The sequence below is a fragment of the Tauraco erythrolophus genome, chromosome 30 (assembly GCF_009769465.1).
Source record: "Tauraco erythrolophus isolate bTauEry1 chromosome 30, bTauEry1.pri, whole genome shotgun sequence".
Classification (NCBI taxonomy): Eukaryota; Metazoa; Chordata; class Aves; order Musophagiformes; family Musophagidae; genus Tauraco; species Tauraco erythrolophus.
Genome location: NC_141494.1, coordinates 1,199,373 through 1,222,258, shown reverse-complemented (window position 1 = coordinate 1,222,258; position 22,886 = coordinate 1,199,373). Strand labels below are relative to the sequence as shown.

Genomic DNA, 22,886 nt, shown 5'->3' with positions numbered 1-22,886 from the left:
GGATACCCAGCTCCGAGCCTGGTGTCACCAGCAGAATTTTGGGTTTTTTGATCAGGGGTCAGTGTACACACCACCAGGCCTGCTGGCAACAGACGGAGTACACCTGTCTCAAAGGGGGAAAAGGGTCTGCACAGTGTCAGCAGGGCTCACTGGAAGAGCTTTGAACTGGATTTGACTGGGGAAGGGGTAAAGCCGGGCTCGCCGGAGGTAAGCCAATGCCTGAGACGTGGTACGCCTGCGAGCTCCTTCAGCCTGCCGTCTCAGTGGAGGTAGGGGATGGAGATCCATGCAGCAGCACGGACACAAGGGTTATTGACGTGCCAGAAACCTCGCAGTGCCTGAGAATGGTCATGTAAGTACAAGGACTTCTCCTCCCGACAAGGTGGTGGAATCAATAGCCCAACTGAAGTGCACCTACGGCAACGCACGCAGCATGGGCAACTAACAGGAGGAGCTGAAAGCCATTGTGCAGCTGGAAAACTATGATGTAGTTGCCATAGAATCAGGGAACAGTTTGGGCTGGAAGGGACCTTCAAGATCATCCAGTTCCAACCCCCCTGCCATGGGCAGGGACACCCTCCACCACACCAGGTTGCCCAAAGCCCCATCCAACCTGGCCTTGAACACTTCCAGGGATGGGGCAGCCACAGCTTCTCTGGGCAACCTGTTCCAGTGCCTCACCACCCTCATGGTGAAGAATTTCTTCCTTAGATCCCATCGAAATCTCCCCTCTTCCAGTTTAAAGCCATTTAAACTGACTATATACCCATTAGCTGCTTCGGAAGGCAGCCAGGCGCCACCAGGACTCCCGGTAAAAGAAAGGCAAGCTTGTTTCACGGCGATCGTTTTATTACAAAATCCTCAGCACCCCTCAACCGAGCAACCAGAAAGAACAGCAACACAGCAATTAACTGCTCGCCAAAACGCAACGGGGCTTCTTGGAGAACAAACACTGACAGGGACCTCCTGCGCCTCACCTCGCACAGCAGCAGCGCTCACGAGCCCCTACCGAAAGGAGGTGTCTTGTCACCAAACTGCTCCTGCCCACGGATGTTCCAGCCAGGCGGGCAGCGCTTGGAGGAGGGAGACCCTGAGATCTCCCACGTTTGAGAAGATGGCAGGAGGCAAAGAGCCGTTGGGCTGCATGGAGTCGGGGAGGCAGCACGGATGTCGGAGACGCTGCAGAGCTGCACGCCCCAAACCAGCATCTCCGAGCGTCGACACATCCGTGTCACGATGTGTTAACTCCAGATGGCACTGGATCTGCAACGGAGTGGGAGGTCTCTGCTCCAAACACGCAGACACGGGGGTTTGGGATAGAAGACAACGCATCACTGCCATGGAAGCGATGGATTCCCTCTGGAAGCACCGCCCAGGCGGCGCTTTGCTGGGGTGACTGCTGCTGATGCCAACACACCTGCCATTCTGGGTGGGTTGGTTGTTCTTTCCTGAGCTCTGGGGTGTTGGTGGCATTTGACTTTGCTCAGTTCTTTTTGGTCTTAGGGGTGTCATACTTCCTCTTGCTCGAGTACCACAGCAGCAGCGGGATCCCGATGGAGGGCAGGGTCATCACACCAAAAGCTGCCCAGTCCAGCTAGAAGGAGAAATTGTTAGAAAGAAAGTCAATCCAAGTCATGTACACATGAGTCTCACAACCATCAGATCTTCTGCTCTCAAAGCTTCTGGCTCAAATCCCACAGTGCCAGCTCCTTCACAGAGGCGGCTGGGATGAAAACTCTGCTTTTTCTGTGACACTCTTCCAGACAACTGATCAGGTTAATTGCCATCCATGTTGAGTTTTCCAGGTGACCATAGGACAAACCAAACACACCGCAAACTGGCAAAAAGCCTCTGTGCTGGGCTGCACAGTTGCTGCAGGGCAGTTTCCATTACCGACTGGAAGGTACTTACAAAGTGAGGGGAGAACCTCCTGTCGAACTCACGCTGAGCCAAGATTCCTCCCTGCCCAGGAGCACTAGTGAAACCAACCTGGAAAAAGTAAGAGGGGGAAAAAAAAAAAGATAGTATTTGCCACCTTTCCTTCTCGCCACAGAGCCGGTGCGGTGTGCGAGCGCAGGGACGTGCATCATCACCTGACGAGCAGCCCAAAGGTACAGTCAGGCGTATCTGATGTCCAGTTTGGGAAAGGATCCTACAAATAGTCGACTCACCACAACCTGTCCGCCCTCCTGTGCCAGGTACGTGATGGTGGCAGAGGTGAAGTTGAAGTAACCAGCTTTGAGAGGCCGCAGAACCACCGTGTGCGACACGTTACTGGCTCTGGGAGCCGTAAGTTCAGGCAAATAGTTGTGTTTTATCAACGGAAGAAAAGCGAAGAGAACAGGTAAAAGAGCAGCCTCCAACCAAGAGGAAAAGTCACTCCTGATGACAGATCAGAGCACTCTGGTCACAGACCTCCAGACCCATCCGTTCCTCCTTCCCGGGCAGATGAACTGCACGGGGACCTGGCCCTCTCTGCAAGGAACCGTTTTGGACACAGCACCCTCATGGAGAACAGAGGTTTGCAGCCAGCACCCTGCCCAGGGCCCGGCATGCCAACGTCAGCGACAAGAAAAGGAGCCAGGAAAGCTACAGGGGGCTTAGGGGTAGGAGGGATTGTTGGGAGAAGTTTCAAACATTAAAAGATACGGAGCGATCCTGTCCCACTTGACGTTGAGCATCCCAGAGACAATGCCAAAATCTTCCGGGGGGAAAGAATCATCCGACAGCTCCACATCCAAAGCAGCACTAAATGCAACAAAGAAAAGGAGGAGAAGAGAACCTCAGACTTGGCGTTCTGCTCGCCGGGGACTGCAGCAGAGAGGGGTGACAGTTCCATGCTGACAGTTCAGCGGCTGGAAGAACACCTCTGGAAACATCAAAAGACCCCAGTAGAGGATGGGGAGGAGAATCAAGGTGTATTACAGGGAGACTGCAGAAAGAGGAAGGCAAAGCTGAGAGAAATTGCAAAAAGGGCAGGAAAAAAGACGCAAAAAGGAGCTCACAACGCCAAGAGAGGGAGACTGCGTGCGTGGGGAGCAGGGTGTCACAACACGCAACAGGAACTGCACCGTGCTGGACCAGCAGCCACGAGGGGAAAGCAGGAAACAGTGAAAGCCGGGACGAAGGGACAGGAAGGAAAAGGCAAACTGCGGGGTGAAACCTTCAAGCACTGGTGGTAACGCTCCAAGGTACGGGGAGCAAAGGTAACAGCACATCATGGAGCCCAGAGATCATAGAATGGTTTGGGTTGGAAGGGACCCCAAAGACCATCCAGTTCCAACCCCCCTGCCATGGCCAGGGACACCCTCCACTACATCAGGTTGCCCAAAGCCTCATCCAACCTGGCCTGGAACACTTCCAGGGATGGGGCAGCCACAGCTTCTCTGGGCAACCTGTGCCAGTGCCTCACCACCCTCAGAGGGAATAGTTTCTTCCTCAGATCTAATAAAAATCTCCCCTCTTTCAGTTTAAAGCCATTGCCCTGTGTCCTGTCACTACACACCCTTGGAAAAAGTCCCTCTCCATACCCTGCAGTCACACAACGTTTGCTCCTGGTCCGTCCTAGGAGCCGGGCCAAGGCCTACCTGGAGCCGACGTTGTAGATGTTGTACTGCAAAGTCAAGTCCTTGCCCTCCACTGCGTATCTGTTCAGCAGAGACTTGGAGGCCAGGAGCCTGGCGCCCTCCTCGCAGCGGGCGACGTCAAACAGGGCAAACACGGCCAGGATCAGGAGCTTCATCTGGATGCAAAGGAAAGTGGAACGTCACTGATAACTTCATCGCAAAAAGAGCAGGAACAGGACAACTGAACAGGACAACTGGGCGTTCACGTGTAGCGAGACACATGTTCACAGGGATGTTGTTAAAGGATTATCACGAGCTGGCAGAACGTTATCCCGGCTCCAAAGGGGTCTGCGACTGCCCCTGAAGGACCTGGGCTCCTTCCTGCACGGATGTGAGAGGTGGCAGAGGAACTACCCGTGCTCTCCTGCATGGATGTGAGAGGTGGCACAGGAACTACCTGTGCTCTCCTGCAGGGATGTGAGAGGTGGCACAGGAACTACCTGTGCTCTCCTGCAGGGATGTGAGAGGTGGCACAGGAACTGCTTGTGCTCTCCTGCATGGATGTGAGAGGTGGCACAGGAACTGCTTGTGCTCTCCTGCATGGATGTGAGAGGTGGCACAGGAACTACCTGTGCTCTCCTGCAGGGATGTGAGAGGTGGCACAGGAACTACCTGTGCTCTCCTGCAGGGATGTGAGAGGTGGCACAGGAACTACCTGTGCTCTCCGGCATGGAGGCGTGAGGCGGCACGGCGGTGTGCCAGGGCGGTGTGCCAGGGTGGCGGGCACGGAAGGAAAGCCGACAGTACCCTCCGTTCCCAAAGCCCTGGCAGGCCCCACTCCCTCATCGCGCCTCAGCGACTGGCCAAGGTCTGACATGACAAACCTCCTGTAGAACTTCCGGAGCAAAACCCCCGGCACTCGGGGTTGCACCAGTTCTGCCCATTATCGGCCAGTTGCCCTGGCCAAGCGCGGCCGCTCTCCAGCTCCGTTCCAAGCCCTGGCTCCGCGCGCCCGGCATTTCTTCCTCCTTCCCATCGCGGCCACTGAGGCCCCACCTCCCTCCAGCGGCATTTTGGTCCCCACGAGCCCCCTCTTCGGGCCGCGTGTCCCAGTTTCCCCCAGCCCAGCCCATTAGGAAACTGGTTCGTGCGCCACAGCACCCTCCTGCTTCCCAGCACAGCCCTGCTACCCCCCGCCCCGCCATTCCCGCCCCGCCATTCCCGCCGTCCCCTTCACGGACCCCGCGGCCCCGCTCACCGTGGCTGCCCCTCGGCGCGCACCGGAAAACCGAGTCAGCGCAGCGGCGGCGGAAGCGGCGTTACGTCAGCGGCGGCCGCGCAGCACGCTGGGAAATGTAGTCCGAGCGGGAGAGCACCGCGCATGCGCGCAGCGCCTCCCGCCCCCTCCGAGGGAAGGGGGCTGAACCACCCGCCTGGGGGGCTGTGCAAAACCAGTTGTCAGCTCGAAAATACCAGTTGTGAACACGGAGCGTGCCCGCTGCGCCCTGCCCTCCCCCGGGCCCCGCAGCCCAGAGGGGTCCCAGCTCCGTGGTGGAGCCACGGGCTCCGGACGCCACCGGCGAGGTGGGAGGAACGCGCTTTGCCAGCGCTCAGGTTCCCCTAAAATCGGAGACGAGCGGCCCGAACGCGTGGTTCGGGTTTTCTGCAGCCCAGTGCAGGCAGTGCGTTGGGAGAGAAGGTGTTCCGCAGGGAGCCGCTCCGCCTCGGGGTGCTGCTCACGTTCCTCTCCGCCTGCTCTTGAGGTCGGTGCGGTTCTCCTCTTACCTCCTTCTGGAAGAGCTCTGGGAACAAGTGGGAAAACGAGGTGCCCTCCCCGCTTCGCTGTCAGTGGGTGGCAAGCACGTAAAGCAGGAGCCCGATGACCACCATGGCGCGGAAGAGCACTTCGATGAGGAGCAGCAGCACGCCGAAGATGAAGGCGGCCAGCAGCTTTGCCCAGCTCACCAGTGCTGCCGACCGCATAGAGGCTCTGTAAAGCGGTGAGGAAGAGGAGGGTGAGGGCAGGGAGGAGGATGAGCGTTGAGGTGGGACGCCTCTCCGAGTGCCCGGACCCCAAACGACACCTTTGCGTGTGAGGGACGTTCTGCTTCGCCAGCCCGTGCCAGGGAGGCCCCACCCGTCTGTTTCGGACAGATTAAGAAGTGTCCTGGCCGCCCTGTTGCAAAACCAGTAACAAACCAGAAAGCCACTGGGCCCGATTTTTGGTGTTGGACAAAACCTGCTCCCATGTTTCACAGGCAGCCGCCTGCAGGTCTCTGGTGGGAGAAGGGTCCCAAATCCACACGTCTCCACACGTTTTCCTCCTCACACACAAATGCCAAGCCCATGAATCCACCTCGCCAGGCTCCATGTTCCACCTCATGCTCTTTATCCCAAGTCCCTCACTCCCAGCCTTGGCCAACAGCTCTCCATACGCCCACTTCCTCCTTTCCCTGCGGAATCGCACACAGCTTACCCAAGCTGCAGCGGATGGAAAGTACCACAGAGCTTAAATCAGTGTCAGACACGTGTTGCTGAGGCATGGAACCATGGAACGGTTTGGGTTGGGAGGGACCTCAACCAGTTCCAACCCCCCTGCCATGGGCAGGGACACCCTCCACTACACCAGGTTGCCCAAAGCCTCATCCAACCTGGCCTGGAACACTTCCAGGGATGGGGCAGCCACAGCTTCTCTGGGAAACCTGCTCCAGTGCCTCACCACCCTCAGAGGGAAAAATTTCTTCCTCAGATCCCATCGAAATCTCCCCTCTTTCAGTTCAAAGCCATTGCCCCGTGTCCCATCACTCCACCCCCGTGTCCAAAGCCCCTCTCCAGCTTTCCTGGAGCCCCTTTAGGCACTGGGAGGTGCTGGAAGGTCTCCCTGGAGCCTTCTCTTCTCCAGGCTGAACAGCCCCAACTCTCCCAGCCTGTCTCCAGAGCAGAGGTGCTCCAGCCCTCCCATCATCTCCGTGGCCTCCTCTGGCCCTGCTCCAGCAGCTCCATGTCCTTCTGCTGTTGGGGCCCCCAGAGCTGAAGGCAGCACTGCAGGGGGGTCTCAGGAGAGCAGAGCAGAGGGGCAGAATCCCCTCCCTCGCCCTGCTGCCCACGCTGCTCTGGGTGCAGCCCAGGGCACGGTTGGCTTGCCGGGCTGCCAGCGCACGGTGCCGGCTCACGTTGAGGCACAGCGACGATGGGCTGAGCGTCTCCCTCCCACCTCACGGGGTGCGATCCCAGGATGGACTGGGACCCCGTTACTCTGAGCAACAGCTGTGCTCGGCCAAAGCAGCTCAGAGCTTTTGCCAAAGCGGAGGCTTGAACGTCTCCAGGAAGCACCTTCCTCGGGCAGCAGCCGGCGCCCCGAGCGGGACTCACCCCACCCGCCTGCCTCCCTCCTGGCTGACGGGTGGCGAGACCGCGCGAGCCGGGAGCGAGCCGGGGACTGCGAGAGCGGCTGGCAGCGCCTTGGTGCCCAGCGGAACGACTTGAGGGGAAACCGGGAAACCTTCCCAGGCACGCGAGCTGCGGGGGGCAGCCAGAGCGCGGCGCGCGCCCTCCGTCCCGGTAACACGGAGCAATCGGGCGGGCCCGGCCAAGCGCCCTGACACGGACACGGCGGCTGCGGCCGCGCCTCGCCCGGGCGGAGGGGCCGCCGGCGCACCGGGAGGGTCTCAGATCGCACCGGGCAGCTCCGCTTCCGCCTCGGAGCCGCCGAGGGCGCCACGGCGGGACAGGACAGCGGCCGCCATGGGAACCGCGGCTCCCAGAATGCCTCGCGGCACGCTGCCGCCCCCATGGTGCACCGCGGCGCCGGGCGGGCGAGACCACAGCGCTGACAGGATCGGGGGGGGACACACGTTGAGAAGTTCTTTTCCACGCGCTGTTCTCAGAGGCGCCGCTCCGCCTCCCAGCCCGCCTGCGGAGCGGCGGCACCGCGCTCCGGTGCCTTTCGGTGCGCGAGGGAGCGCGGAAGGAGAACGGGACCCCCCCCCCGCGACCCCGTATCGTCTGCTCCGCCGGAGCCTTTGCGCATGCGCAGAGCGGCCCCGCCGTGTGCTCGGCGCCAGCACCTCGCGCGTGCGCAGTACCACGCGGCCCCGCCCAACGCGCCGCGGCCCCACGCGCTGGGGCGCCGCTTCTCAACCGATCCTGATGGGAGCGGCGGGGAGGCGGAGCGCCGCCTTCTTATTGGACGCCGGGGTGGAGAGGCGGGCTGGGATTGGTCAGCGCGGGCAGGAGGCGGGGTAGGGTGTCGCGGCACGGTGAAGCGGCATTTCTCGGCGCGGCTGCCGCGCTCCCGCCGTCTCCAGAAGGTTCCGCGCCCGGTGCCGCGCTCCCGCCGCCGCGATGATGGGCCCGCGCCCCGTCCTCGTCCTCAGTGAGTGCCGCGCCGCCCGGCCCGGCCTCCCGGCGGTGGGGGGCGCGGGGCGGGCTCGGGTCCCCCCTTCCCTCTCGCCTTCCCCGCCGCCATGTTGGTTCCCCTCATGGCCGGGCGCTCCCTCACAGACCGCGGCGGCCGCGTCCCCTCCCGGGGGTCCCGAGCTCGCTCCCGCCGCGCAGCCCCCGCTCCCCGCTCAGCCCTTCCCTCAGCCGTGGTCTCGGGGGTCTCTGCGCGGCGCTGTCCCGTTTGAGCCCGTCGCTCTTTGGGATTCTCTCACCGCCCCGCTCCTGGGGCGGCCCTCACTGGGGCTTCCCTTTGTCCTGGCTCCTAACCCCGCCAACATCCCCTGCTGAAGCAAATCTCTGCCCGTCCGGTCCGGGCTGGGAATAAAAGGAAGGCGGCGCTACGCCTGGAGGCTCCGCAGGGCGGGCGCTTGTGGCAGCTCGGCCCCGGGTTCGGGTGTGAGCCCGCGGTCAGCAGTGGTGCTCTTGGCCCAGCTCCGAGCGCTGGAGCACCTCTGCTCTGGAGACAGGCTGGGAGAGCTGGGGCTGTTCAGCCTGGAGAAGAGAAGGCTCCAGGGAGACCTTCCAGCACCTCCCAGTGCCTAAAGGGGCTACAGGAAAGCTGGAGAGGGGCTTTGGACACGGGTGTGGAGTGATGGGACACGGGGCAATGGCTTTGAACTGAAAGAGGGGAGATTCTAATGGGATCTGAGGAAGAAATTCTTCACCATGAGGGTGGTGAGGCACTGGCACAGGTTGCCCAGAGAAGCTGTGGCTGCCCCATCCCTGGCAGTGTTCCAGGCCAGGTTGGATGGGGCTTGGAGCAACCTGGTGTAGTGGAGGGTGTCCCTGCCCATGGCAGGGGGGTTGGAACTGGATGATCTTGAAGGCCCCTTCCAACCCAAACCATTCCATGATTCTCCTTACCTTAATGTGCCAAAGGCTCAGCAACTCTGGTGTGTAAAACTTAATTTTAAACCAGTGTTCTGCTTACTGCGTGTAAGTAAACCTCTGCAGCTTTTTTTTTTTTTTTACTGAAAACGACTGTGCAGCAGTTCTGGGCTTTGTGTCATCTTGCAGATTCCTGTGAGTCAGGGCTGTTTGACTTTCGTGGGGGAATAGGGTCTGTTTCAGAGCGGCAAAGTTTGGTCTCAGTTGAATTATGCTAATCAGAAATTGTGTTGTAATAAGGAGTGGTGTTTTTCACTGACCCTTTTCTATGAATATCCTTTCTTATTTTGTAAACTCTTAATTTAGAACTGGTCATATATCAAGTGTGTGTGACTAAGAGGGTATCTTTGATGCATTGTCAGTATCGCTGTTTCAGTCTGGGACTTCTTAGTAAGATCAGATTAAAAATATATTTGTACTTTAATATTTTGTGTTTTTATTTTCTTTTTCTACTTGCTTTAGGTCAGAATGTGAAACGTGAGTCTGGAAGAAAAGTTCAGACTGGAAACATCACTGCTGCTAAGGTACCATGTTCTCATGTCAGAATTTTTATTTTTTCTCTTTTAGTTTGATTTTTTCTCTTTTAGATCCAAATATTTTATGGATTTATGTATCTAAGAGGGAAAACTGGGTCTGAAGTTTTCTCCAGTCTGTGTGAATCCAGAGTAGAAGCAGCGTAGAAAATGAATGTTCAGTGTTAAAATAATAAGTGCAATGGAACTGAACACAGAGGGGTTTAACCCACCAAAACCTCTTCTTCTGCAAAATCTGAAAGTGTGTAAGTTTTGTCCTCTGAGTTAGGTGACAATTCAGTGTGGTGCCAGTGCTCTGTGGTCCCTGTGTTCCCATTCCCACCCAGTTCTTAACTTCTGCTGTATCTAAGCAACTGTAGAGTCGTTGGGTCACTTAAATTCTACAGCAGCTTCTTGTTTCATGTAAACTATGGGGTTTTTTAGACTTTTTTTTTTAGAGTCTTGCATCTGGGTAAGAACAATCCCATGTACCAGTACAAGTTGGGGACTGGACTGTTGGGGAGCAGCACAGGCGAAAGGGACCTGGGGGTCCTGGTGGACAGCAGGATGGCCATGAGCCAGCCATGTGCCCTTGTGGCCAAGAAGGCCAATGGCATCCTGGGGTGTATTAGAAGGGGTGTGGTGAGTAAGTCGAGAGAGGTTCTCCTCCCCCTCTACTCTGCCCTGCTGAGGCCACATCTGGAATATTGTGTCCAGTTCTGGGCCCCGCAGTCCAAGAAGGACAAGGAACTGCTGGAGAGAGTCCAGCGCTGGTCCACAAAGATGATGAAGGGAGTGGAGCATCTCCCTGATGAGGAAAGGCTGAGGGAGCTGTACTGGTCTGTACTGGTCTCTTTAGCTTGGAGAAGAGGAGACTGAGGGGGGACCCTCATTAATGTTTATAAATATGGAAAGGGTGACTGTCATGAGGATGGAGCCAGGCTCTTCTCAGTGGCATCCAGTGACAGGACAAGGGGAAATGGATCTAAGCTGGAACATGGGAGGTTCTGCTGGAACATGAGGAAGAACTTCTTCCCAGTAAGGGGAACAGAGCACTGGAACAGGCTGCCCAGAGAGGTTGTGGAGTCTCCTTCTCTGGAGATGTTCCAAACCCACCTGGACGCGTTCCTGTGCGATCTGATCTAGGTGGTGCTGTTCTGGCAGGGGGATTGGGCTAGATGATCCTTTGAGGTGCCTTCCCATCCCTGACATTCTGGGATTCCTGTATTGCTTCATTTCTTTTGTTCCTCCTAGACCATTGCTGACATTATCCGAACGTGTTTGGGACCAAGAGCTATGATGAAGGTAGGAACCTTTGCTGAACTACCCGTGCTGCAAACACTGCACACATCACAAGCCAGTGCAAATATTGCTTCTCTTTCGGTTGCAGATGCTCTTGGACCCCATGGGTGGGATTGTGATGACCAACGATGGCAATGCCATTCTTAGAGAAGTAAGTTTCTCCCGAAGAACCGTCTTGCTTCATGTGTGAGTTGGAATATTCCAGGATGCAGTTACATAGTTGATGATGGAACTGTTTTACTTCATCTGCTGTCTGGAGAGCCAGCAAGTACTAAGCAGCAGTAGCCAGAAAGGTGCTTGCTGGGGAGGAGTTAAATATTTCCAGCAAATGTTCTGGCTCCTCAGGGCAGCAGGTTTGATCCCAGGATGGTACGTTTGAATGGAGATGTTACAAGGCTGGTGGGAATTCTGTGGTAGCTGTAGCTATAACGACTTGTATCAAAACCTTCCGAGGAGATTCTTGCTTTTACAATGCACAATAATTAGAGTAAGAAATCATTGTCTCTCCGGTGCAAGTGCTGTTGAAATAACATCACAAACATCATCACACCTGCAAAACTGTTGGAGAGACAATACTGTGAAATACAAGGGCTTATTTTCAGTCCCCAGAAGGAAGAATCTTTGCTGTAGTTGGGTGGAATGCCTTTGATTGTTGAAAAAGTGTGATTATTTCATCCATTGAGTTCCATCTTCATCCAAGAAACTTAATCAGGAAGTCTCAGCTTTAGCGTTCTGGAACGAAATCATACCCTTTGCTCCTGAACAGATTCAAGTCCAGCATCCAGCTGCAAAATCAATGATAGAGATCAGCCGAACTCAGGATGAAGAAGTCGGAGATGGGACCACCTCTGTGATTATCCTTGGTAAGGAGATTGAGTAGGACACACTTTTTATAAAGGATTCGGGCTGAAGTTCGCCCTTCTTGCTCGTCAGAGCCCAGTACCCATGCCTTAATGAGACAGAATTCGTTATTTACCAACCCTAAAATTGATCCTTTTTTTTTTTAACCACGGAATAGAACGCTGGGTTCATTAGACCCTTAGGTGAGCAGCTCCACGCTTTGGAAAGTTGTGTTCTTTCTCTAAGATAAGCACAGTCCAGTATAAGGAAAAGTATAGGTGATGTTAGAGCCCTCTGTGTGGACAGCAGATACTTTTTGTCTGGGATGCTGTTCTCTTGTCTTGACTGTTGATTGTTCTACCAACTTTTAATGGATTGTTTGATTTTTTCCCCAGCTGGAGAGATGCTCTCTGTTGCCGAACACTTCCTCGAACAGCAGATGCACCCCACTGTGATCATCGGGGCTTATCGTAAGGCTCTGGATGACATGATCAGTATTCTGAAGAAAATTGGGTGAGTGTGGGCTGGTGGGAGCTAGAGAGGAGGAGCGTGGGGTTTCTGTGCTTCTGAAAGGTGGTTCTTCAGGGAATCACATTGGTAAACATTCCTTAAAACGACTGGGATTACGGATGGATTGGAGCCTGGAGTAACACTCGGTTTCCTGTTTGTTCTTCCCTTTGGCTCAGCACGCCGGTGGATGTGAACAACAAGGAGATGATGCTGAAAATAATCAAGAGTGCAATAAACACCAAGGCGATAAGCCGCTGGTCCGACCTGGCCTGCAGCATTGCTCTGGATGCCGTCAGGACCGTGGAGTTTGAGGAAAACGGCCGGAAGGAGATTGATATTAAAAAATACGCAAAAGTGGAAAAGGTGAGCGTGTCCTGAACCGTTTTCTGTTCTGAACCAGCCGTTCCTCGGATGCAGCGGGGAGGATTTTGTGCTGCTGATCTGCAGTCTGCAAACATAAACCCTTGGAGGTGTTTCAGTCAGTGCTGTCGGCCCCGCTGCTCCCAGTGAAAACCAGAGCAGTGACTTGAATTCATTTACAAGGTTTTACCTGGAATATTGTGTCCAGTTCTGGGCCCCTCAGGTCAAGAAGGACAAGGAACTGCTGGAGAGAGTCCAGCGCAGGGCCACGACGATGATGAAGGGAGTGGAGCATCTCCCGTATGAGGAAAGGCTGAGGGAGCTGTACCGGGCTATACTGGGCTGTACTGGTCTCTTTAGCTTGGAGAAGAGCAGACTGAGGGGGGACCTCATTAATGTTTGTAAATATGTAAGGGGTGACTGCCATGAGGATGGAGCCAGGCTCTTCTCAGTGGCATCCAGTGACGGGACAAGGGGAAATGGATCTAAGCTGGAACAGAGGAGGTTCTGCTGGAACATGAGGAAGAACTTCTTCCCAGTAAGGGGAACAGAACACTGGAACAGGCTGCCCAGAGAGGTTGTGGAGTCTCCTTCCCTGGAGATGTTCCAAACCCGCCTGGACGCGTTCTTGTGTGATCTGATCTAGGTGGTGCTGCTCTGGCAGGGGGGATTGGGCTAGATCATCCTTTGAGGTCCCTTCCAATCCTTGACGTTCTGGGATTTGGCATCAAAAGATCATTTAAGTTGTTTCAGTTCCCATCTTCTAAACCCACATTGCCAGGCAAGGATGTGAGCAGTTTCTCAGGTTCTCCCACAGCTTTTCGCTTAATGTAAGTCAATGTCCTCTTAAAATTAACTCAGGTTGTGGCCTGGATGTGTCGTGGTTACGTGGGAGAGTTTTCCTTTTTGCTTGTGTGGAACAGATGACCTCAGGAGCACAGATACACGGGTTTTTGTGGAGCAGACTTACTTGCCTCATTTCCCCCCTTCCTCCTGTTGGTCAGATTCCAGGTGGTTTCAGTGAAGACTCGTGTGTTTTGCGTGGAATCATGGTGAATAAGGATGTCACTCATCCCCGGATGCGTCGCCTGATTAAGAATCCGCGCATCGTCCTTCTGGATTGCTCACTGGAGTACAAGAAAGGAGAGAGCCAGGTAAAGCAAGTCCTGCCAGAGGTGTCTGCTACTTTTGATTTCAAACTGGGAAAGTGCACAAATCCAGGCAGCTGGTGGGAAGCCCGAGTGGCCAATGGCTCTTGTCGTGTCCTGCCTTTCTGAGACCTTCTGTGTGTGTAGGCCAGTTCTGCTGGGGGGTCAGTGCCCTGGGGAGAACGGTGGAAAAAAGTGCTGTAGCTGCTCCAGTGAGTATCTGAGCGATGGTCAGGAGTCAAAGGAATGTTTCTGTGCATTAATTGCCACGCATGTTAAACTGGCAGAGTGTCACGGGTCGTTCGATTGGCATTTTTCACTGTGTGGTTCTCCTTAACTCTTCCCCGGGCAATACTGGAGGATTTGAGATGGCTTAAGCCGAGGGAGCTGTGTTTGAACTGGTGGAAGGGCTGGGAGGAATGTGGTGGGATATTTACACCTCTTTCTGCGCAGACTGATATCGAAATCACGCGGGAGGAAGACTTCGCCCGCATCCTGCAGATGGAGGAAGAGTACATCCAGCAGATTTGCGAGGATCTGGTGAGGGTCAAGCCAGATCTGGTCATCACGGAAAAAGGAATTTCGGGTAATGACACGTGTTATTGTGTTGAATTCATCTTAGTAGGGTTCATGCTGTGTTAAATGCACTGCTGGGTAACCTAAAAAACCAAAAAAGCCACAAAACCCATGCAAATTTGGTTCTTGAGGTTGTCTCCAATAACATTTTGCATTCCCAGCGTTTGGAAACAACACAACACGAGTGAGGATGAGTTTTTCTTTCCGTAACACTTTCTACTTAGAATCATAGAATCATGGAATGGTTTGGGTTGGAAGGGACCTTAAAGATCATCCAGTTCCAACCCCCTGCCATGAGCAGGGACACCCTCCACTACACCAAGTTGCCCAAAGCCCCATCCAACCTGGCCTGGAACACTGCCAGGGATGGGGCAGCCACAGCTTGTCTGGGCAACCTGTTCCACAAGGCACAAAAGTACTTTAAAGGCACAAAGTCTGTCCGTGCATAAAGTTGGATTTCATCCATAAAATTGCCCAAACCTGCTTTCAGACTTGGCACAGCACTACCTGATGAGAGCCAACGTCGCTGCCATCCGCAGGGTGCGAAAGACGGACAACAACAGGATCGCCAGGTGAGCGCCGCCTCCTGCCGGAGCCCGTTCCCGCTGTCCCGGGCACGGAGTTTCCGTCCTGGCCTCCCCTTTCTCCCAGTTCTTGTCCGTGAGCACCTGGCTTATGCTGTTGGTGTGCCAGGGCCTGCGGAGCTCGCATCGTGAGTCGCACGGACGAGCTGCGGGAGGAGGACGTGGGGACCGGAGCCGGGCTCTTCGAAGTGAAAAAAATAGGAGATGAGTATTTTGCCTTCATCACCGACTGCAAAGACCCGAAGGCCTGCACCATCGTTCTGCGTGGGGCTAGCAAGGAGATCCTGGCGGTAAGTTAGGGCATGGAATCATGGAACGTTCGGGTTGGAAGGGACCTCAAAGACCATCCAGTTCCAGCCCCTCTGCCATGGGCAGGGACACCCTCCACCACACGTCCTGCTCCATGTTCTGCTCCCCTCCTGTGGTGGCCACCATCTTGGTGTCAGGAAGTCCTTGCTTCCTTTTGCGCAGCTTTCGTGTGCAAGTGAAGCAAGGGCAAGGTTCCTCCGGGTTCTGGAGTGACAAAGAATTCCCCGAAGGCCAAACTGGATCCTGCTGGAGCAGCTGTGCTTCCAGCTGGGGGGGGCTGTGCTTCCAGCTGGGGGGGCCCGTGCTTCCAGCTGGGGGGGGCCCGTGCTTCCAGCTGGGGGGGGCCCGTGCTTCCAGCTGGGGGGGGCCTGTGCTTCCAGCTGTGCTTCCAGCTGGGGGGCCCGTGCTTCCAGCTGGGGGGCCCGTGCTTCCAGCTGTGCTTCCAGCTGGGGGGCCCGTGCTTCCAGCTGTGCTTCCAGCTGGGGGGACCCATGCTTCCAGCTGTGCTTCCAGCTGGGGGGGCCGTGCTTCCAGCTGTGCTTCCAGCTGGGGGCCGTGCTTCCAGCTGGGGGGGCCGTGCTTCCAGCCGTGCTTCCAGCTGGGGGCCGTGCTTCCAGCTGGGGGGCCCGTGCTTCCAGCTGTGCTTCCAGCTGGGGGGCCCGTGCTTCCAGCTGTGCTTCCAGCTGGGGGGACCCATGCTTCCAGCTGTGCTTCCAGCTGTGCTTCCAGCTGGGGGGGCCGTGCTTCCAGCCGTGCTTCCAGCTGGGGGCCATGCTTCCAGCTGGGGGGCCCGTGCTTCCAGCTGTGCTTCCAGCTGGGGGGGCCTGTGCTTCCAGCTGGGGGGACCCGTGCTTCCAGCTGTGCTTCCAGCTGGGGGGGCTGTGCTTCCAGCTGTGCTTCCAGCTGTGCTTCCAGCTGGGGGCCGTGCTTCCAGCTGGGGGGCCCGTGCTTCCAGCTGTGCTTCCAGCTGGGGGGCCCGTGCTTCCAGCTGTGCTTCCAGCTGTGCTTCCAGCTGGGGGGGCCGTGCTTCCGGCCGTGCTTCCAGCCGGGGGCCGTGCTTCCAGCTGGGGGGCCTGTGCTTCCAGCTGTGCTTCCAGCTGGGGGGGCCCGTGCTTCCAGCTGTGCTTCCAGCTGGGGGCCCGTGCTTCCGCTCCCCACAACCCCGCAATTTGTGCTTTTGTGCCCGGCGCAGGAGGTGGAGCGCAACCTTCAGGACGCCATGCAGGTGTGTCGCAACGTCCTCATGGACCCGCAGCTGGTGCCCGGAGGGGGAGCGACCGAAATGGCCGTTTCCCAGGCGCTGACCGAGAAGTCCAAGGGCATGACGGGCGTGGAGCAGTGGCCCTACCGTGCCGTCGCCCAGGCTCTGGAAGTCATTCCCCGCACGCTGATCCAGAACTGCGGCGCTAGTACCATCCGTGTGCTGACCTCGCTTCGGGTAAGGCGTTCTTACGGAAGTTTTGTGCCAAATTTGAAAGTGTGAAAATGGAATTTAAGAGCTCATTTGAGGTACCGGAGCTGAAAAATAAAACCACAAAACCCTGGACAAAATCCATGTCTTCCTTGGAGATTGGATTGGATGGGACAGAACATCTCCCAGTTCAGCTCCTGATAGAACCGCTTCAAGTGGTTTTCAGTGACATGCTCTTGTATAAATTCCAAAATTGGGAAAATTCTAATGATCTTCCTGCTTTTTCCCTGAACCTGGGGTCAGTTTGAGGTGGCAGGAGGTGGATTTGCTCCTTGGTGGTGACGTGTCCTTCTGCTCACAGGCAAAACACACCCAGGAGGGCAGCCAGACGTGGGGGGTGAACGGGGAGACCGGAGCCTTGGTCGACATGAAGGACCTGGGGATCTGGGAGCCCCTGGCAGTCAAACTGCAGACCTACAAAACGGCGGTGGAGGTGAGGAGAGACGGGGGGAAACTTGGGAACCTCCGTGATGTGTCTCTGGGGAGAGGGGAATGTTACTCCTTGGGTGAGCGCTGCGAACCGAGCGCAGGGTTTCAGCTCTGTGACACAGCAGGTGTGATGATCATGGAATGGTTTGGGTTGGAAGGGACCTTCAGGATCATCCAGTTCCAACCCCCCTGCCATGGGCAGGGACACCCTCCACTACACCAGGTTGCTCCAAGCCCCATCCAACCTGGCCTTGAACACTTCCAGGGATGGGGCAGCCACAGCTTCTCTGGGCAACCTGTGCCAGTGCCTCAGCACCCTCAGAGGGAAGAATTTCTTCCTTAGATCCCATTGAAATCTCCCCTCTTTTCAGTCTAAAGCCATTGCCTCGTGTCCCATCGCTCCACACCTGTGTCCAAAGCCCCTCTCCAGCTTTCCTGTAGCCCCTTTAGGCACTGGGAGGTGCTGGAAGGTCTCCCCGGAGCCTTCTCTTCTCCAGGCTGACCCCCAACATGTCAGTTGGCTGAACGACCCCAACGTGTCCCTGGTTCTCCCGATCAGGGAAGCAGCACCCGTGGGAGCCCCTCGAGCTCTCAGGTCGGGTTTTGATCCTGTGGCAAAAACTTGTGTTCCAGAGTAGTGAGTCTCACAAGGATGGATGGCTCCCAGTGCCAGCCAGTCAGTTAGTGGCCCTGGGAGCTTCTGCCCTTCTCATCACCCGCCCAGCTGCTTCAGCTGCCCTGTGCTTGTTAAAAAAATCCCATTTTGGGCACTCGCTGGCGGTGTTGGATCAAAGGCGGCTGCTCCAAGGGACGCTGCGTCCCTTTCTTGTCATCAGCTGGAAATAATCCATGTCCCCTTTTGCACTGGGCATTCCTGCCACGTGCCAGCTCCCCCCTGCCCGTGGTGGGCACCGCGTCCTTCCTGCTGTGCCTCGAATCGGTTATCCAAAGGCGGCTGGTTCTGGGGTGCGATTTATTAACTGGGATGAGCTCCTGACTGGCCCTGGCTGTGGGATTTCTCCCCAGACCGCCGTTCTCCTGCTCCGCATCGACGACATCGTGTCGGGGCACAAGAAGAAGGGCGACGACCAGAGCAAGCAGCCCGCCGCGCCGGAGCCGGCCCAGGAATGAGGGGGGAAGCACCGGGATCCCCGGAGTTGCTGCGGGAAGAGCTCCGTGGAGCGAGCGTGTGCTGAGGCAGAGCGGGGGGAGGTTTGGCTGGAGCCTGGGGGGGGCAAATCCCATAAAGGTGGGGAAAGGGCGGCCGTGTCTCGGGATGCCCCGGTGTGGGGGGCGATACTGGTGCTTAATGGAAGTTTCTGGAGCGTCACTTGTTCTGTTCGCCCCAAAAATAAACCACGTTGTTCCCGCCTTTCTGGGCCGTTACTGCGGGGAGGGGGAGGCGGGCGGCCCCCCCCGGGGCTGAGTGCCCCCCCCCCCCGGGGAGGGACGGGGTCTTCGGGCACCGCCGGTTCCCCCCTCCAAATCTTCCTGAAGGGCGGCGGCTCCTTTAAGGGCGGGGGGGGGGCGGGGAGCGGTGCCAGCGGTCACGTGAGCGGCTGGGCTGGCAACATGGCGGCCGCCGTGTGGGCGCTGCTGGCGGCGCTGCTGGCCGCGGGCGGGCGCGGCCGGGCGGGGGGCGAGCGGCGGGTGAGTGGGGCGAGCGGCGGGGGCGAGGGCGAGTGGCGGGGGCGTGGGGGATCGGCGGGAGCGCGGGCGGGACACGCACCCCCCGGCCCCGCCGTCCCTCTCCAGCCCCCGGTGTGCGGCTCGTCCCGCTCCCTCCGCGCTGCGACCCGTGCGCCGGACCGGGCCGGGGCCCCGCGCACCCCGCTCGGGGCAGGGGTCGGGCCGGAGCCCCGCCGAGGTCCCGCCCGGTCGCGGCGGTGCCCGAACGTGCGGGGTTCGGGGCGGAGAGCGGCGTCCCGGAGTCTCCCTGCCCCGCGCCGGGAGAATCCGCCCGGCGGCGATCCGGCCGCAGCTCGGGGGAACGTGCCCCTCTGCCCCCCACTGCGGGTCACCCGTGTCCGGGCACCCAACCCCTGTCCCGCCGGTGCCCCCCGCGCCTCCCCGCCGCGTCCTGAGCGGTGGGAAGAGGGAAGCGGTTCGCTGCCGGAAAGCTGTTCCGCAACAGGCGGATGCGAAACGCTGCCCGAGGTGGTTTGGCCGTGGTGGGGCTCCATGGCCTGCAAAGCTCCCGGGAAGGCTCAGGCAGCTCGTGTGCCCGCGGCCGAGCAGGACGGGGCACCGGGAATTGTCCTGCGCCGGGAAGGACCCGGTGCCCCACGGACCAATCCGTCCCGCGCAGGTGTCCATGCAGTACAACCCTGGCTGGACCAACTCCTCTGTCAACCTGCTGCACGTGCGGGCGGCGGGGCCCCGGGACACCCTGCACTACGTCTGGAGCAGCATCGGGGCCCCCGCCGTGCTGCTGGTGGCTACGGAGAGCGGGAGCAGCGTCCTGCGCGTCAACTGGACCCAGCTGCTCTCGCCAGCTCCCGCTGGTGCCATCTGGATAGACCCTCCCAGCAGCGTCGTCTACTCCACCGCCATTGTCTTCACCAAGGTACTGCTGAGGAAGGCAGCGCCGCTCCGAGAGTGCTGTGCCGTGGTGGAGCGGGCATGGGGGGGTGGCCTGGGGCAGAGCAGTTGGCAGCGGAACGGCCCCTTGTGTGTCCCACCCTGGTTGTCTCCGGCTCAAGCCGTGGTGGTGCCGTGGGCTCTTTGGCCATGGCAGCTCCATTTTGGTCTCCTTCCTCTCCCCGGTGGCAGTGGCAGTGGCAGCACAAAGCTGTGGTGCCCACAGCACCCGCCAGCGGCTCCCGGCCCCTCTCCCCTTCCTTCTCCCCAGTTGTTCGAGTTCAGCGAGGCAAAAACGCTGGAAGAGCAGTTCTACCCCACGTACGACCTGTCGGACTTTTCCTGGGACAGCGTCAATCACACCCTGAACCGCACAGCGCTGACAGCCGAGTTCACCGGCGCCCCAGCCGCCGACTCCAGCGGCAGCTTCTCCAACGGCAGCCTGGCCTTCCGGGTGCGTCCACGGGGGCGGGAAGGGGGTACGCACCCCGCCGGGGTGCTGCAGGGAGAACACAGTGAATAGTGTGTCCGAAGCACCTTCGGGAAATCGCTCCTTGGTGTCCCAGCTGGTGGTGACTCTGTCTCTCCGACCCGTGTCCCGTGCAGGTGACAGCCTACGAGGCCGGTGGCCGTGACGGGCCCCTGCCCAGCCTCCTGCACACGGCAAACAGCTCCAAAGTGGAGTTTGTCCTGGCCGGGGTGGCTCCGCGGGGCAACAGCTCCCGATTTACGCTGGAGGTGGCCACGGTGGAGGAGACAGGGGTGGTGCAGAAGCTGCGCTCGGAGCGCTCCATCGACGACGAGTACACTCCCACCATCTTCGAGGTGAGTGTGGGGTGAGCGCCGGGCTGGGGGACGTCCCCTGCGGCAGGAGCGGGGGTGAGGGCGAGCGGGGGTGAGCAGCAACCTGTGCCTGCCCTGGCATGAAGACCATCCCCTGTCCTCACGTCGCTGCCCGCTGCTCTCCCTCCACCAGACGCTCTCCCTGGTAGCCCAGTCCCACAACGACAGCTCCACGCTCAGCTTCCTGCAGTGGAAGGCGACAGCCTACGGCTCCCAGACCCCCGGGCGTGAGGACAACATCCAGTGCCGGTCTCACGGCCTGCAAGCAGCCAACTGGACCCTGCCCGTGTCCAGCATTGTCCGTGCCTACTTCGGGGAGGGCGCAGGCAGCACCTACACCATCAGTGCCATCAACATCTCCTTTGGGGGAGAGGACGGAAAGGTTTACCAGGAGAAGCGCTACCTCCGCTGGTGAGTGGGGTGTGTTGTGCAGGACGCTACACTCTCCCAGTTTGGGGAACTTGGAGGCTTTCTCTGTTTAATAACTGTCTCCTTTCAAAAGTTTTCCTACAACCCTGTAGCAAAGAGCTTTGCAGTTCATCGACGCATTCCCTCACCCCTCCCACTCATGGAGACCCCCTCCTGCCCCATGGAGGATCCTGCCAAGAAATCTCGATCCGATGTAGAAAGCCCCAGATATTCCACTGTGGGACACAGCTGATCCCCATCTCTGTGGCTGATTTGTCTCCTCCCCTCCTGCAGGTCGGCGCTGCTGGGCTTCAGGCAGCCCCCCAGGGACACCTTCTCCCCGCTCGTCATCTCCATCATGGCCGTGGCACTGGGCACCCCCATGGTGATGCTCCTGGTGGGCAGCTGCGTGGTCCTCTTTGCCCAGAGGAAATGCTACTCTGAGTATGAGCCCATCAACTGAGTGGGACAGTCCCTGGAGAGACCTCCAGGATCCTTCTTGTCACCAGGGAACGACCCTGGCGGCTGCAGGGGCTCCAGTGTCTGCAGCCACCGCTCTGTCCTCCTCTCTGTCCAGGCTCCGAGGGGATCAGGGCAACATTTGCAGCAGTTGCCCACATCACGTCCCTCTGTCCTGCTCCTTCCTACTTCCCAGATCCTGCACCCAATTACACTTCTTCCTGTTTTTTTCCTGATGCACCCAGCCAAGGGAAGTGACTGGGGGAGCTGGTCAGGGTTGCCTTAAGCTGCAGAAAGATCCTCCTTCTCCCATGGGATAAACCCACCGTTGTCTTGCCCGCAGCCAAGCAGCGGCTGGGGCCGGCCGTGCCCTGTTCCGTGCCACTTCCCGAGCACACCAGGGCTGCTCGGGTGGCTCCAGCCCAGGACCAGGGCTGGAAGACAGGGCTGGAGACTGGTACTGCTCCTGCACGCCGTGCTGCTTCTCGCTGCTCTGGGGGCATCGCAGAACAGCCCCCCTCACCCCAGCTGGGGCTCCCAGGCAACTCGGTCCCCAACTGGGCACTTTCTGCCGTGCTGGCCTTGGCGAGGGCTGCTGGTACGAGAGGGAGACCCGGTGCTGCTGGAGCCGGTGGAGCTTTGCTCTCCGTTATCCGCAGCCGCGGGCTCCGGCTCAGCGGTGCTGTCCAGGCGCTCGAAGCCACAGGGCGAGCGTGGTCTGTGGCCGTTCGGTGCTCACCGCATCGCTTGGGGGGGTGCTGGGTTTCCCCTTCCCCATCACTGGTTTGTCTTTGACCAAATAAAGCGGGTTTCTAAGAGCGAGGCGAGTGCCAGGACAGCGGTTCTCGCGTCCCGCGGGATTGGGAGGGCGCTGGAGCTGGGTGGGAGCGGAGGAAACACCCCCCTGTCCCTGCCCCTGCGGTGACTCGTGCCCCACAGCGGTGCGTGGTGCTCTGGGGCGGTTCTGCCCATGAGCCGTGGGGTCGGTGTGAGCCCAGGCCGCGGGCCGCATCCCTGCGGACACACGGGTTTGAGGGAGTTGGGATGTTGGCATCCTCTGGCTGGGCTGGGCTGCGGTGGGTGAAGCGCTCCCATGGCACAGCGTGCAGGGATGGGAGGTGGGTGAAGCCCAACAGCTGGCAGGTGGAGGGGTGGGGGGGCTTTCCCTTTATTTGGAAGATTTGTAACTGTCTGGGGTTGTGCCTGGGAATCGGAGCGCTGTGACAATCGGACTTGCGTGGGGCCGCGCTCCCAGGGGTCCCTTCGTGTCTGCAAAGGGCGCCAAGGTGGGGCCCAGTGCCTTGAGCGGTGCAGACTGGGTGCCCGTGCTGGGGGCATCAGCTGTGCCCAGGCAGCGGCAAGCCTGGTGCCATCTTGCCCATCGTGGCTTCTCCCCGCAGCCCTCCTGGGGGCAGGGCTCCCTCCCTCCCTCCTGCCCGGGTTTGTGAACCGGGTGCTGAACCTCCACCAGGAGGAAGAGGAGGGACAAGCTGGGCTGGACTGGCCACGCCACGACGCAGGGACCCGAGGGCAGGGTGCGGGGCTGGGAGATGGACAGTTTGGGGAAACATCATTTTGTTACCCTGGGGAACATCAAGCCACCCTCCCCAAACCAGCCAGAGCCACTCGGTGAACAGCTTTATTGGGCAAAGCCGGGT

General features: G+C 58.6%; 3 protein-coding genes across 6 annotated transcripts; 2 read left to right on the top strand and 1 right to left on the bottom strand.

The window, feature by feature from the left end:
- Positions 1-865: 865 nt before the first annotated feature.
- SSR2 (signal sequence receptor subunit 2) lies at positions 866-5,672 on the bottom strand. 3 transcript variants are annotated; one of them, XR_015222920.1, is made up of 7 exons: positions 5,352-5,672; positions 3,588-3,742; positions 2,650-2,748; positions 2,172-2,280; positions 1,912-1,989; positions 1,418-1,594; positions 866-1,284 (listed from the first exon to the last, which is right to left on the bottom strand). XR_015222920.1 is itself a non-coding variant. In XM_086628373.1 (6 exons), the coding sequence occupies exons 2-6, from the start codon at positions 3,740-3,742 to the stop codon at positions 1,484-1,486; spliced, it is 552 nt and encodes a 183-aa protein (XP_086484499.1). In that variant the 5' UTR covers positions 5,352-5,672; the 3' UTR covers positions 866-1,483. The 3 variants fall into 3 exon arrangements, 2 of the variants coding, with proteins under 2 accessions (XP_086484499.1, XP_086484500.1); XM_086628373.1 differs by having other exon boundaries at positions 866-1,594; XM_086628374.1 differs by lacking the exon at positions 5,352-5,672 and adding an exon at positions 4,825-4,859 and having other exon boundaries at positions 866-1,594.
- A 2,200-nt stretch (positions 5,673-7,872) lies between these two features.
- CCT3 (chaperonin containing TCP1 subunit 3) lies at positions 7,873-18,140 on the top strand. Of its 2 annotated transcripts, XM_086628243.1 has the most exons (14): positions 7,873-7,941; positions 9,360-9,421; positions 10,664-10,714; positions 10,800-10,862; positions 11,478-11,574; positions 11,947-12,064; positions 12,238-12,424; positions 13,426-13,575; positions 14,023-14,155; positions 14,636-14,717; positions 14,839-15,019; positions 16,231-16,476; positions 16,811-16,942; positions 17,965-18,140. In XM_086628243.1, the coding sequence occupies exons 1-14, from the start codon at positions 7,911-7,913 to the stop codon at positions 18,067-18,069; spliced, it is 1,638 nt and encodes a 545-aa protein (XP_086484369.1). In that variant the 5' UTR covers positions 7,873-7,910; the 3' UTR covers positions 18,070-18,140. The 2 variants fall into 2 exon arrangements, with proteins under 2 accessions (XP_086484369.1, XP_086484367.1); XM_086628241.1 differs by lacking the exons at positions 10,664-10,714; positions 10,800-10,862 and having other exon boundaries at positions 7,897-7,941.
- Positions 18,141-18,510: 370 nt separating this feature from the next.
- Positions 18,511-21,845, top strand: GLMP (glycosylated lysosomal membrane protein). The gene is made up of 6 exons (XM_086628399.1): positions 18,511-18,588; positions 19,247-19,504; positions 19,790-19,972; positions 20,125-20,343; positions 20,495-20,772; positions 21,064-21,845. Exons 1-6 carry the CDS (start codon positions 18,511-18,513, stop codon positions 21,230-21,232), a joined length of 1,185 nt encoding a protein of 394 aa, XP_086484525.1. The 3' UTR covers positions 21,233-21,845.
- Positions 21,846-22,886: the final 1,041 nt, after the last annotated feature.